Source organism: Euprymna scolopes, chromosome 41 (assembly GCF_053919585.1).
Source record: "Euprymna scolopes isolate OS-2025 chromosome 41, ASM5391958v1, whole genome shotgun sequence".
Lineage (NCBI taxonomy): Eukaryota > Metazoa > Mollusca > Cephalopoda > Sepiida > Sepiolidae > Euprymna > Euprymna scolopes.
The window spans coordinates 67,174,431-67,189,902 of NC_136522.1; the positions used below are offsets into that span (position 1 = coordinate 67,174,431).

Sequence of the window (15,472 nt, forward strand, 5' to 3'; positions counted from 1 at the left end):
CCCGTTCTTTTCCTCCTTTGCGGTACGGGTTCGAGCCTGCCTTCCTACTATCACTTTTTTTTTTTTTTTTTTTTGCTCAACATACACATCCAAACACCCGGGCAGCGCCGGGCTGAAATGCTAGTATACATATAAAATTTAAAAGAAAACAAGAAAACTTAACCCGACCTCATTATAAATTTATTTCAGCTCAAAAGGGTCTTATCACATGAGAAGAACTAGCTGAAATTTACCATCTGATAGGAGAGTAGCAAACTTTGCAAAGCAATAATGTTCTGAAAACGCCAATTAAAATTTGAAGATTAACTAATTCAATGGAACTTACCATAATTTGCAAAACTTTTGTTCCACTCCACATTTGTCGGATACAAAAACCGTGGGAAAAACAGAGCAGCACCAGCCCCAATTCCAAGAATTCCAATCACAGCAATGGCGAGACAAATTTTCTGTGTGATCGACCATCCAGAGCGCACGGCCACTTCTGACCGGTGCCGATGGAACTGTAAAGGGCTTCCGTTGAGATTCTGTAGTTCGATAACATCACTGCTTGATCTCTTGATAGTGCTCCTACTGGCAGGCGCCGTAATTTTGGGATCCCGGTCGAAGAGGATCTCGTCTTCAAAGTCATCATCGTCGCTGAACGTCTGCTGTAGGGGGGCATACACGACATTGTTGCGCGTTGTCGTTGATTCTGAAAAGGAATCAAAGTTAAAGTTTATTAAGTTTAAGTTTCTGAATTTTGGAGACGACGATTGGTTATTTGTATTATTTGGATTCTGCATTACAGGTCACTTCATAGCACGGATGAGAAACACGAGGTATATCGACAAATCATATTATTTGGATTCTTCGGGCTACTGTTTTCATCTTGAGTGTTTTTTTCACAAAATTTTGGTCGATGTAACCGCCGACCTTTTTCAGGTTATCTTGTCAAACTCAGGCGATGAGAGAGTTTTAGTCAAACTCGGTGGTGGTGGTGTGGGGGATGGTCAGTCAGATTTTGAAGAAAGGGGGTACCTTTCAGTCAAACTCGGGGGGAAACCTTTCTATCAAACTTGGGGGAACTTTTTTATCAAACTCGGGGGGGGGGAGGGGGACAAACACCTTTCTGTCAAACTCGGAGGGTGGGGGAGAGGAAACCTTTCTGTCAAACTCGGAGGGTGGCGGAGAGGAAACCTTTCTGTCAAACTCGGAGGGTGGCGGAGAGGAAACCTTTCTGTCAAACTCGGAGGGTGGCGGAGAGGAAACCTTTCTGTCAAACTCGGAGGGTGGCGGAGAGGAAACCTTTCTGTCAAACTCGGAGGGTGGCGGAGAGGAAACCTTTCTGTCAAACTCGGAGGGTGGGGGAGAGGAAACCTTTCTGTCAAATTTGGGTGGGGAGGAAACCTTTCTGTCAAACTCAGGTGAGAGGAAACCTTTCTGTCAAAATCGCGTGGGGAGGAAACCTTTCTGTAAAACTCGGGTGGAGAGGAAACCTTTCTGTTTTCCCGGAAAATCCATTCTGTTACTTTTTTTTTACTCAAATCATGTTTAATGTTTGTGCAAAATTTTTTTAAATTCCAAGGCATAGTTATTGAGAAAAGTGCGGACAGATAAACGGATGAATGGAGAAAGGTGAATTTACAGGTCCACTCTCCTTTTGTCGGGGGAGGGGGGATCAAAAAAGAACATTCTGACACATCTTTGACGATGTAGTCTTCAATAGAATGTCAGTGTGACAGACCATAAGCATAAATTTGAGTTCTTCCATCAAGTTCTAACTTGCAGGTCACTTCATGACACAGCTGAAAAGCATGATTGGAGGCCAGCTGACAAATCGTATCATTTGGATTCTTCAAACTACTGTTCTCATCTCAAGTGTTATTTTCACAACGTTTCAATCGATGTAACCTCCGACCTTCTTCAGATGTATTTAGTCAAACTCAGAAAGTGTCCTCTCAAAACTCAGGAAGCTTCTTGTCAAACTCATGAATTTACATGAAATTTCAAACGGAACCCTTTATTTAATCAACGAGGATAGCATGCTTCCATTCCGTCAGCCATGACCAAGTAGAAGATCTAAGTAATTTGCAATTGTATTTTTAGTATCGTCTCCACTGAGAATTGAACCTTCTACTTTCAGAAGAATGTAACGTACAGCTAAATTTTACCAAATACTTTATCCATTACGCCACGGATTCTTGCATGGATTAAATAAAAGGGTTATGTTCAAAATTTTCTGCAGTTTCCCAAGTTCAACAGAAAGATTCCCAAGTTCGACAAGATACATATGAAGAAGGTCAGAGATTACATCGACAGATGCATTGAAAGATAAATGAAAATATGTAGCATAATGGATAAAGTGCTAAGTAATAAATTCTGAGTGATAGTATTCTCAAGGTTGAAGGTTCAATCCTCAATACAGGTGATACTAAGAATATAATTAAGACCTATTTAGAACTTCTATCTATTCATGACTGACAGAACAAGAGCAATCTACCTCTGTAGATTAATTAAAGGGTTTGGTTAAAAAAATTCTGCACAAATTCTATCAGAGTTCAACAATATATCAACGTTATGTCAGTCAAAACATTAAGGTTGCACCCAAGATAAAGAGAGAACAAAAAAATACAAAGTGGATGACTAGACGATATAATTTACTAAAATGTGATGATCATCCTATAATTTGTGATGGGTATAAGGCAGGCCACTTCATGGTGCAACTGAGGATCGCAACTTTTGATCATCGTCATGTTATAGAGAAGTGTTAATTACGATTTGAGAGTCAAACGTTTTGATGTTATTTTTTGTCAAGAAGGTCTAGTTGTGTCTGGCCATCTACCGAGATCTACTCGTCTCTCGGCGTCTACCAAGATCTACTGGAGTCTGGCTGTCTACAGACACCTAGTTGTGTCTAGTCATCTATCAAGGGACTACCTGCGTCTGACCAGCTGCCTGTGTCTAACTATATATTAAGATCTATTTGCATCTGAACGTCTTAGAGGTTAACGGCGTTTGGCCATCTTTCAAGGGTTAGTTGCCTCAGTAGGTGGCCTTGTACCAAAGGCTACCTGCATCTGGCCGTCTATCAAGGGTTAATTGCATTTGGCCATCTATCGGGTAAATTGCCACTGTAGGCGACCTTCTTTCTATCGAGGTCTACCTGTGTCTGGCCGTCTATCAAGGGTGACCTGCTTCTGGATACCTATCAACGCCTAATTACATCTAGATGCCTACAGAGGGTGACCCACGTCTGGCTGTCTTTCAAGTAGTTGTGCCTGGCTATTTATGAAGTGCTTGAGATGTAAGTACTTATCTGGGTATGGGTTTATATGATCTGAAATGATTATGGGAGCGTACGTATGGTTTCAAATTACTTATCAAGGCCCGGAAGCCACTCAGGGATAAGGGTTATTGCGTGTACAGTAATCAATGGGATAGTATTGTAGTAATCATTAGTATTGGAGATTTGATAAAGTGTCTTACTTAGGGGACATTGGCCTTTTGGCCAAGATTAAAGTGTAGTATCTGTTCTACAGATGCTGCACTTCCATTTCTTGTTCTCTTCTCAGTGGAGGAGCAGTCCTTCATGACTGAGGCAATTTTTTTATTTTTGTACCTTTCCTCCATGTTAGAAAATGACCCTGGTGTCGAACTCTATCCCGTGGGGAGGCATTGTAAATAGGTACTTAAGGGAGCGGTTTGTCAGGAATTTGTTTATGCTGGACTTGAAGACATCCAAGTTGTAGTCAGGTGGGAAACTGGCAAATGGAAGAGAGTTCCACAGCCGTGCACTTCTAAGAAAGAAGCTTTGCTCATGGAATCTAAGCTTGGATTTAGGCACAGATAAGTTACTTTTCTACCTAACTGGATAAGTTTTAGTGTTTTTATTTAATGCAACATGTTTATTCAGCTCGAAAAACATACAGTGTTTGATAACATTTATTTGTTATATATTTGTTTTTTGACAACTTTTTCGAATCTATGTGTATAATAATACAAACCTGAAAAACTTTTTGTTTTTGAAAATGTAACATGTTTGGTGGAGAGGGTGACTGCAAGAAAGGCAGGTGTAACAAAAACAATTCCATGTATCACTTTCAGGAAACCACAGATGTGGCTGAAAACTTCCACAAGTCAACTAGTCCCAATATCTGACTAATTAACCTGATTGCAATGCCATGAACTCTTATGTGTGGAGCGCCGTTAAAAATGACACTAACTATATCACACCCAACATCAAGGACAACCTGATTACCAAGATCAAACTGTTATGCAGGAATCTCTCGAAGGACACAGTAAAGGGCAGCATATTCCAGGTTCAAGTCCCACTCGAGGCAGTGCTGGAGGTTTTAGATAGATTCTTTACTTAGCAAAAGATCCTCTAGAAATGTACTTTGAATTTTGAAGATATACCAATTATTGGCAGATTTATTTAGTCAACTAAAAATTATAAAAACTTCCATTTAACTTAGGCATAGAGCCTTGTTTAATTTTGTGTGTTGAGAAGGGAGAGGTCAAGAGTCATTCTTTTCGACTACGAAACTTTGGATTACTTTTAGTCAGATTCTTCCACCAAAATACCACATTCACACCTTGGACTTAAACCTACTTAAAAGATCCGCAATCGTTTCAATGTGATTTTATTTGCCAATAAAAATATTTACAAAAAGTGATGAATGATGGGGAGTGGGAAGATCCCCCCCCCAAAAAAAAATGAATAAATAATGAACACTATTCTGCATGTCAGCCTCTAAATGGGAGTGGAAGCTAAGTGGGAAAATGAGAGAATAAACAGGTCAGAATCAAATATGGGAATAAGATTTTTTTTTTTTTTTTTTTTAATATTAAATTTTCACCCCAACCATACCATATATATATTACGGTTATGGTATACAAGGTTCAGGAATAGGGTCAGAAATGGAATTTTCGCATTGTTCAGTTTTCACATAAAATAGTTTAGATATGTTTGAAAAGGAATTTAATTATTGAATTCTTTGTATGAAAACTGAATTAAAATAAGGTCAGTTAGAAGAACGAACAATAGAAAATTAAAAACATATTGGAGAAGAAGTTAGGTCGAAAAATAGGTTAGAAGAATTCTTTGTCTGCAGAAATGGGTTGGACATGTGCGAACCATGCATGTTTAAGCCACGTGAGTTCAGGCAACAAGTGTCGAGCATGTTCTTGGACATGTGCATGACGTCATAGCAGAAAATGAATTCTCAATATAGTTTGCTAGTTTTAGGAGATTAGAGAGAGTTGGACAGACAGAAGACAGGAGGCAGTCGAGTCCGGATCGAATCAGAGGAGGGCCTCCCTTTGGAAGCGAAGGGTTAGAAAGTTTTAATCATGTAGTCGGCTTTGAATTCCTGGAACCATCATCATTGCAATCAGCTGAATGTAATAAAAGAACACATCATATTTTGTAACTGCATCTTCGTGTTGTGTCATTCTTCAACAATTAAAGGTAATGTGAAACATCCTTAATATGAACCTTGTGTCCACTCATCGTTATAATGAACTTTGTGTATAACTCATCTAAGTAATGTGCCCCCTCTCTATCAAAAGTAATGACTGCCCCCTCTCTATCAAAAGTAATGACTGCCCCCTCTCTATCAAAAGTAATGACTGCCCCCTCTCCTCCCGTGTCATAAGAACTGATAACCCTCCTCTCTAAATATATGTTATGAGAACCACAGACTGTAAAATGTATAAATGTCCTCCTCTCTCTTCTATCCCCCTCTCATCGTGTATTACATGTCCTCCTCTCTCTTCTATCCCCCTCTCATCGTGTATTACATGTCCTCCTCCCTCTTCTATCCCCTCTCATCGTGTATTACATGTCCTCCTCTCTCTTCTATCCCCCTCTCATCGTGTATTACATGTCCTCCTCCCTCTTCTATCCCCCTCTCATCGTGTATTACATGTCCTCCTCCCTCTTCTATCCCCCTCTTATCGTGTATTACATGTCCTCCTCCCTCTTCTATCCCCCTCTCATCGTGTATTACATGTCCCCATTCGACTCTCTCTAACAGGCGAGGGCAGAGAGTAAGGCTTTTGACAGGGTATGGCACGATGGTCTTCTAAGGAAAATTAGATCATATGGTATCACTGGAAGAATACATAATGTAATTAAATCCTTCTTAAGGAAAAGAAAAATCCAGGTTGTCCTCGACGGTCGTACATATAAACAATATGATATAAATGTGAAAGTACCTCAGAGGTATCTCCTTGGACCTTTATTGTTCATGATATTCATAAATGACCTCCCTGATAAAACTGTTTCTGAGATGGGTATATTTGCTGATGACACCACTCTCTATAACAGGCACGAGAGGAAAACAAATGAACATATCTTAGAAAATGGCAGAAACACTAGAGAATCACATCCAATCTGTAGTGGAATGGGAACAAAAATGGATGGTCACATTCAATGCTGCCAAGACTAAGCCCGTTTCCTTCAATAATTACAAGAAACCTTCTCTACTACCAATAGCTATAGCCAAAAACACATTACCCAAAAGTACTTCCTTTAAACTCCTCGGTCTAATGTTTACAAGGAACATGAACTGGAATATATACATTGAGAGCATTGCCAAGGCTGCTGCGAAAGTGGGGTCTCTCTACTATGCTAGAAAACTACTTACGCCAGAAAGTATCCTGTACCTCTATAAGACAACCATTTGCCCATGTACGGAGTACTATTGTGACATTTGTGTTGGTGCATCTGCTACTTGTCTCTCACTCCTGGACAGGGTTAAAAAAAGAGAGTTACCAACTAATAGGTCCTGAACTGTCATCCAGGCTTCAGCCTCTGTTCCATTGACGAAATGTTGCATCCCTCTGCCTTTTCTACATGTACTTTAATGGTGAATGCTCTGACGAACTACAAGTACTCGTTCCCTCTCGACGTGAATACCCCGACAAACCCGACAAGCAGCTAAATCCCACCCCTCCCCAGTATAGATCCCTAGGTGTAAGAAAGCTTTCTACTCCAATAGTTTCTTCCCCAGAACTGCTAGACTGTGGAACTCCCTTCTGTGATTCTGCTTTCCCAACTGTACTGACATGCAGAAGTTCAAGTGTAATGTGAACAAACATCTTGCCACTCATCTACCTTCATAATATCCCTGCAAATTATGTCCCCGATAGTAGCCCCCTACTTCAAAGTGGCACTGTGCCTTGTTTGGGGTGAAAATTGAATAAACAAAAAAAGATTCTTTATTCTTTATTTTTGATATCTTTCTGCAATTTTAACACAAATCTGACTAAGACATTAGGAAATCGTAACCTGAAAATAGCGTATCTTATGACCACTGTATTCCGGTTTTCTACTGCATTTGAGCCCTAGAGTCAAGGGAGAGTGTTACATTTATACAGTCCTGGGTCGAGGGAGAGTGATAAAGAAAATATAAGTAGCCAATGCTATGTTGTAAAGTTAATTTAAAGCACATGAAGGAACAGCTGTCGATTCTAGTTTAAATTCCTTAATCAAGGGGAGGGTGTTCCAAGTCCATGCATGTGTCCGTCAGAGTCCTTACAACAAAGATGTTAGAGGGGATGGAGGAGCGCAAGTTAGTTTCACTTTGTTCTAAGATATCCGGGGAGTTTGCTAGGAGAAATGATTCTACATCATCTAAATTAGTTCTAGGTCTCCTCTGGGATCTTCCGACCACTCGGTTGTATCAGTTAAGATAAAAACGAAATGTAATAAGTCTTCAGACGTACCTCTCCACTGTACTGTATATCGATACTCTACGGCTGACTGGGATAGCTTCTGTACATTTATATCTGACCCCTGCATTCCATGTTTAAAAAGATGTTCTCTATAGTATCAGACCTGACCGAATGGTTAATTGTAGGCATAGATCGATTCATGCCATCCAAAAAATTCCAACAAAAACCTAACAGTCAGCCATGGTTCTTCTCAGAATGTGCTGCTGCCATCGCGCACAGAAATCACTTTTTCCATAGCTACCAACGTAATAGACGCACTGAGACTAAAGCTGCTTTCAGGACTGCCAAAAACCACTGTAAAAGAGTAATAAAAAATGCAAGAGAGCTATATGCTCAGTCTGTTAAATCCAAAGTAGCTGAGCAGCGGTTGGATTCCGACCAGTTTTGGCAAATAGCAAACAGGATCCTGAACAGAAGTGTGCATTCTATCCCAACCATCATCAATGCACTTGAGGTCATCTCGTCAGCATCAAATAAGGCCAGCTATTTGTCAAGAACTTTGTAGCTAATTCTACTCTATGCGACGAAGGCCATCAACTCCCTGTATTTCCTCCTATAATAGACAACACGCTATGCAACATACAAATATCTGTGCGTGAGGTGACCAAGCTAATCAAGAACCTTGATTCTAGTAACGCAACTGGCCCTGACGGTATTCTAATTATAGTGCTGAAAAAGCTTCAACCAGAACTTGCCCCCATACTTACAAAACTGTTTAAGCGCTGCCTTAAGAAGTGCTTCCCAACACCCTGGAAAACCTCATCAGTATGCCCTGTATTTAAGAATTCAGGTGATAAGTCGTCTCCCTCTCAGTACAGACCAATAAGTCTCCTATGTCATGAGTAAGTTGCTGAAATCTATATTAAATAGAGAAGTAGTCAACCACCTCAGCAAAAATCATCTTCTTAGTGACATGCAATATGGTTTCCGTTCTGCCAGATCTACAGCAGATGTGCTAACAGTTATATTTCATAGGATTAGTGAATCTTTTGACAAAGGCTTCCTTTCTAGGGCAATTGCTCTTGACATATAAAAGGCCTTCGATAAGGTATGGCATAAGGGACTACTTCACAAGATTTCCAGCTATGGTATAACTGGAAATGTTTTCTCAATCATTAAATCATTTCTCTCTGATAGGTTCATAAAAGTAGTGGTTGATGGGCAGAAATCGGAGGCCCACAGTATTAATGCTGGAGTCCCTCCGGGGTCCATCCTGGGCCCAACTCTCTTCCTGATCTACATCAATGATCTTCCAAAACACATACTTAAATCATTCGTTGACATCTATACTGATGACATGACCATTTATGGCAACACATCTAAGGCCATAAATGACAAAGTTCTCTCCGATTCTCTCTAGAGCACGTGATACAGTGGGGAAAGAGGTGGCTGGTTACTTTTAATGCCTCTAAAACCAAGCTCCTATTTTTACATCATCAATGCTCTGATCCCCATCTGGCATCAATTGAAATGGATGGTTCTCATCTAGGGGAAGCTCAATGTTTTGATGAGCTTCTGGGCTTGACCTTTACTCCTGACCTGAAATGGAACATGTACATCAAGTCAGTTGCCAAGGTCGCTGGAAAAATGGTAGGATCCTTCTACCACTCCAGAAGATATCTCACTGCTGATGCAATTCTCTATCTCTATAAACGCCAAGTACGTCCAAGGATGGAATACTGCTGCCACATCTGGGCAGGAGCTGCTAAAAACAGCCTATCCTGCCTTGACAGAGTACAAAATAGGCCTCGTGGCTTAGTGAGAGATACCCTTTTCTTTTCCCTGCAACCTCTCTCTCACATGAGAGATGTTGCGAGCCTTTGTTTTATCATTACTTCCATGGCAAGTGCTCGTCTGAGCTCCAATCTCTGGTCTTCCCTCACCAATCTTTCACGATAAACACTCCTCTAGCTGAAAACACGTTAAAAAATTTTCCCCATTTTTTATCTGTACAAAAATCAAAACGTAGATTCCATGAACAAAGCTTCTTTCTTAAAAGTGCACGCCTGTGGAACTCTTTTCCGTTTGCCTGTTTCCCCACCTGACTACAATCTGGATGTCTTCAAGTCTAACATAAACAAATTCCTGATGAACCGCCCCCTTAAGTAAGACACTTTATCAAATCTCCAATACTAACGATTACTACGATACTATCCCAATGATTACTGTACACGCAATAACACTTATCCTCGAGTGGCTTCCGGACTTGATAAGTGGTGACTACCTTGTAAAAAAAAAAAAAAAAAAGTCCACGGATATTTGTAAATGCAAGCCTCAAAGGAGAAATTGTTCGAGTGTGTGCCTGGTTTGATTTTTTTTTTTTTTTCGATTGAGCTGTCATTTCATTTTATTTCATTGTGGCCACTTTTTCTTGTGGTCGTGTTTGAACATGGTTGTTTTTCGAGCCGATTTTATATTTTAGAAAAAAAACGGTACTTTATGCACTTTCGTTATGCTGAAATAATAATGTTATTATTTAGAAAGCTATTTTTAACATGGGGAGGGTAGGATGTTTTATAACTATTCTCTACTTGCATTTAACAATTTAATATAAAAAATATCGTACAACTTGAATTTAACTTGAAAATACTATTTTTTAAAAATCGTGCGGTAACAAAAGTGCATAAAAAGTACCATTTGTTTTTGTTTACCACGTTTTGGAAGAACTGTGGACAGTAAAACATACGCAGTTATTTATTACTTTTACTTTATTTAAAGTAAAAAGTAATTTTTGTGGAAAAATTGGCATTTTCCCTAAATGTGAACGCCTTGAAGACTGCGAATACAGGGGACAGATTTATTTCTTTTTTCGCAACGGTAATAGCTGACGTTTTGCTTTAGCCGAGAGCGGTAGACTTATTATTATCATTATTAAAAACACACTCGATGAATTTCCGTAATTTTTGTATAATTTTCAACACGACAATTAAGTGCTGTTTATTTTGGTTTAAAAATACATACTTAAGAAATCGAGCTGTCGACTTTATCTCAACAAGTAACTTTTTTTTTCATTTTTTTTTTTTTTAAAGAAAAAAGTGGGGTTGTATTACTGTACACAGATTCGAAATAGTTGACAAAAACAAATAAATGTTATCAAAGGTAAGATAAGTTACTTTTCTTCCAAACTGGATATATTTTTAGTGTTTTTATTCAATGTAACATGTTTATTCAGCTCGAAAAACATACAGTGTTTACCAATGTATTGGAAAATTCAAAATGACGCCCGACTTTCTCTTTAACACAGTAAGTTTGGGAAAAGGTGTTATAAATAATAAACTAGACAAAATACTTTTAAAAACCCACCGAATATATGTCAAGTTATGTCACGGTAACATATATTGAGCGAGTTTCTAACAGTATTTTGTCTAGTTTTATATTTATAGCACCTTTTCCCAAACTTACCATGTTAAAGGGAGAGTCGGGTGCCATTTTGAATTTTCCAATACATCGGTAAACACAGTATGTTTTTCGAGCTAAATAAACATGTTACGTTAAATAAAAACACTGAAAACATATCCAGTTAGGTAGAAAAGTAACTTATCTTGCCTTTGATAACATTTATTTGTTATATATTTGTTTTTTGACAACTTTTTCGAATCTATGTGTACAGTAATACAAACCCAAAAAAGTAATAACGAAAATTTAAGCAAAAATTGAAAGTGCAATCAGTTATATTCCCTTTTTTTGCAATCTTATTTTTTAAAAATCGATCTGTCGCAAACACCTTTTATTTTATGAATAGAGATTGCTAATAAAACAGGTGTGGCCTTTTTCGATTTTTAAATATAAGGTGACTTGTAATTCGAAATAAAATTTAAATTTTAAAAATAAATTTAATTATTACGGGGTTTATCGCGTTTTCTATTATATAGGAATTAATAAAAAATTAAAAAAAAAAAAGATCGATATATCTTGAATCTTAACCAAATAAAAACATTGAAAATAAATATTTCTTACTTCGTAATTTCCACATAGAGAAATCCTTGTATGTTTTTCTGTTCAAGAAAAAGTCTCAAATGATTGAATTTATAAAATAAATGCCGGTCACTTGAAAAAGCAGCATTTGGTGAAACGGGATAAAGACTTATGTACAAAATATGGTGCGAGAATGTCACCTATGACGACTATTTTCGTTTTCGTCGTTGTAAGTTCATGATGCGAATGAAAGCAAGCGCCTCATGTGCCGCCATCCCATAATTTCCCGTGAACCGGATGTACTCGTACAGGTCACTTCCTTCTAAATGAACTAAAACCGGGTTCGTCGACCGGTTTCGTTCTCGTCCTTCTTGTTCTATTTTTATTTTTTATTTTCTTTGGTTATTTATTTATTTATTTTTGTCACAAGATAGATCACAATTTACAATAAGATCATAATAAAATTTTGGGACCCCCCCCCCGCCTCCATTAGTATATTTCATGCTTTAGTTTTATGGCGAATCAGAAGAACAGGCGACTCGAAGTCCGCAGCAAACGGTGTCAGATAAAAAATTCGCATTGATATAAAAATGTTCCGGTTTCGTTGAGTTCATCCTTTATTGTATACTTGTTATTTGGTCCTTTTTTTAGAATTACGCTTAATAAAAATGGCGCTTATGTCAACGGATCATCAAATCTAAGGGAGATAACCAGCATAAACATAGCAAAAATAAGCATATTTTACAAAATATAATTTGGGGGGCTGAAATAATCAGTAGAATAATGAAAGAATATTAAAATGAAAAAAAAAAAAAAAAAATTACACAATTACTGTAGCCGAGTTCCGGAAATTGCTGAAGCAATTTACGAAAAGGAAACAAGTTAGCGAAGTTAATCAACGAACTTAAAAATATAACCATGTTAAGTAACAAAATAAACTGGAAGAAAGAGAGAGCCTGTTTCCTCCGTTTGACTATAGGTGGTGTTTACTGTCTGTCCACCCAGTTATGGAAGCACAAAATGTATATAATGGCACCCTTGAAATAAACAAATGTTTTTGTTATATTTTCATTTTAAACATGTTTTTTTTTTTTGCAAACATATTTAAGTTTTATTTTTTCAAACATATTTACGTTTTTTTTTTGTTTTTTTTTGTGCGAGCTCTTTCTTTGATCACGCGCATATATATATATATATATATATATATATATATATATATATATATATATATATATATATATATATATACTCGCGGAAAAGGTAAAATAAGTGCAGAAAAATTAAGAAAAAAAGGGAGGGTCCATAAAAAAAAAAGATAAAAGAAAAACTCTTGATTTTTTTTTTTATTATAAGAGCGTAAAAAATACTCGCGGAAAAACGGTTGCACCCATAAATATGTTTAAAAGAAAAATATAGCAAAAACATTTAATTTATGCTTGCAAAAACAAAAAAAACGTAAAAACAAAAAAAAAACGTAAATGTTTGAAAATAAACAAGCAACAAAACGTAAATGTTTGGAAAAATAAAACTTATGCAAAAAAAAAAAAAAACGTAAATATGTTTGAAAAAAATAAAACTTAAATATGTTTGGGCTGGTGCATCTGCTACTAGTCTCTCACTCCTGGACAGGGTTCAAAAGAGAGTCGCCAACCTAATAGATCCTGAACTGTCAGCTTCAGCCTCTGTCCCATCGACAGAATGTTTCATCCCTCTGCCTGTTTCACAAGTATTTTAATGGTGGATGCTCTGACGAACTACAAGCACTTGTACCCCCTTGACATTAATACCCCGACAAACCTGATGTGTAACAAAATCCCACCCCTACACAATAGAGATCCCTAGGTGTAAGAAAGCCTTCTACTCCAATAGTTTCTTCCCCATAACTGCTAGACTTTGGAACTCCCTCCTGGGGTTTCTTCTTTCCCAACTGTACTGACATGCAGAAGTTCAAGTGTAATGTGAACAGACATCTTGCTGCTTATCTCCCTTCATAATACCCCTGCAACATGTCCCCGATAGTAGCCCCCTACTACTTGTTTAGGGTGAAAATTGAACAAAAAAAAATGTGGTGAGAAACAACAGCTATGGAAGGCAGTAATTACTGAGGATACAATTAAGAGACTCAGGATTCCTATCCCGTTGCGGTTTATCACCTGAAGAAGGCCAGATTCCTGAGTTCGACAAGATATACAAGAAGATCGGAGTTTGGAAGTTACATCGACCGAAACGTGAAAATAACACCCAAGATAAAAAATAGTCCAAATTTATTTCTTTATTTGTGGACCGTTACCCTCGTCTTCATGGTTGTTGTTGTTGCAAGAAATTCTGGCGTTCGTCGGGTGGTTAACCGTGACGGGATAGGATGCTGAGTCTCTTAACTGTACATCCATCCATAGCCCTTGAGCCCCTGGAGGGGCATAGGCCATCTACAACTTTTTGTAGATATTTTTGTAGCGAGGAGTTCTTCCACAGGGTGAGAGTGCTGGCCCCACGCCCAACCTTCCCAGAAGGTATATACAGCACCTAGCCTTCCCAAATGGTCACCAACCTGGTACTAGCCAGGCTCAACATTGCTTAACTTCGGTGATCTGCGAGAACCGGTGTGTCAACGTGATTGTGCTGTACTCTCTTAACTGTATCCTCAGTAATTACTGCCTTCCATAGTTATTGTCGTCTCACCACGTTTTGGCCAACTAATCCTCTGGCCTGCTTTTGGGTAGGATTGAAACTGTTATCTTCAGATACTGTGTAGCAGTTAAAAAACTATTTACTATAAGCGGATCAATGCCCGGTGCCAAAGTGATTCGGCCACACTGACCAATCGGTTGGCAGGGCACATTGATTTGAGCTGTCCCCTTAAGGACTATTTTTAGCCCTTTGGGATCTCAGCTGCGATCACTAGAGAGTCGCCAGCAAGCGACCTATAAAGACCTCTCTCACTCACCCCTCCCACTGCTACTTGTTGACGACTGCAATCTGATGGCAGACGACACCTTCACACAGACATTTACACTTTCTTTCTTTCTCTCCAGCTTGATATACAATCTCGCCTTTTTTAAATAAACCCTTTATTATTGTTTTCTTAAAAGCAATGTCGTTTGGTCTTGTGTTTATTTAAGTAATTATTAGGAGAGAAATGCACAACGTTTCCCTCCTATAACTGCTCACCTGGAATTACTGAAGATGCAGTTAAGAGACCCAACATTCCTATCCTGTCATGATTAACCACTTGAAGAAGGCAAGATGAATAGTTAGCCGAAACGTGATGGTTAGGAGCAAAGTGTAGTATCTGTTCTGATACTTCACCTTTTCTGAACGTGATCATTGGAGGAACCCTTCTAGACCAAAGCAATTTTTATTTTTGTTCCTATTCAGCGTGCCTTTTGGGGGTGGGGGGCTAGATCTTCCCCACATTAAAAATTGACTTTGTGTCTAACCCTTCCCTCGTGGAGAGGCAAATAAATAACAATAAGAACAATGGAGATGAGGATAACAATCCACAAATAAATAAATAAATAAATATACAAATTATTCACTTCCAAGGATTCCAATAATATATATATATATATATATATATATATATATATATATATATATATATATATATATATACGTTTTATTTTTTATTACCGTATCTTTCTGTTAAGTTACATTATTGTTTCGGCTACACGGCCGTTTTTTTGGCCGTCTGTAGCGTCCTCAGACTTTTACAGAAATGTTCACTATTTTGGGATGAAAGAGTGGAAGAGTGAATATATATATATATATATATATATATATATATATATATATATATATATATATATATATATATATGAACAAATGATTAATAAAACAT

The 15,472-nt window shown here is 37.9% G+C and overlaps 1 protein-coding gene across 2 annotated transcripts in view; it reads right to left on the minus strand.

Moving 5' to 3' along the window:
• The window catches only part of LOC145266583 (uncharacterized), a 67,071-nt gene that overhangs the window by 35,600 nt on the left and 15,999 nt on the right, over positions 1-15,472 (minus strand). The window contains exons 1-2 of one of the 2 annotated variants that reach the window (XM_080122426.1): positions 11,677-11,939; positions 326-691 (exon numbers count right to left, since the gene is read on the minus strand). In XM_080122426.1, the coding sequence (XP_079978552.1) occupies positions 326-691; positions 11,677-11,692 (382 nt within the window). In that variant the 5' untranslated portion in view covers positions 11,693-11,939. Of the gene's footprint in view, positions 1-325; positions 692-11,676; positions 11,940-15,472 lie in introns of those variants that run through there. The other variant, XM_080122425.1, reaches the window with a different exon arrangement.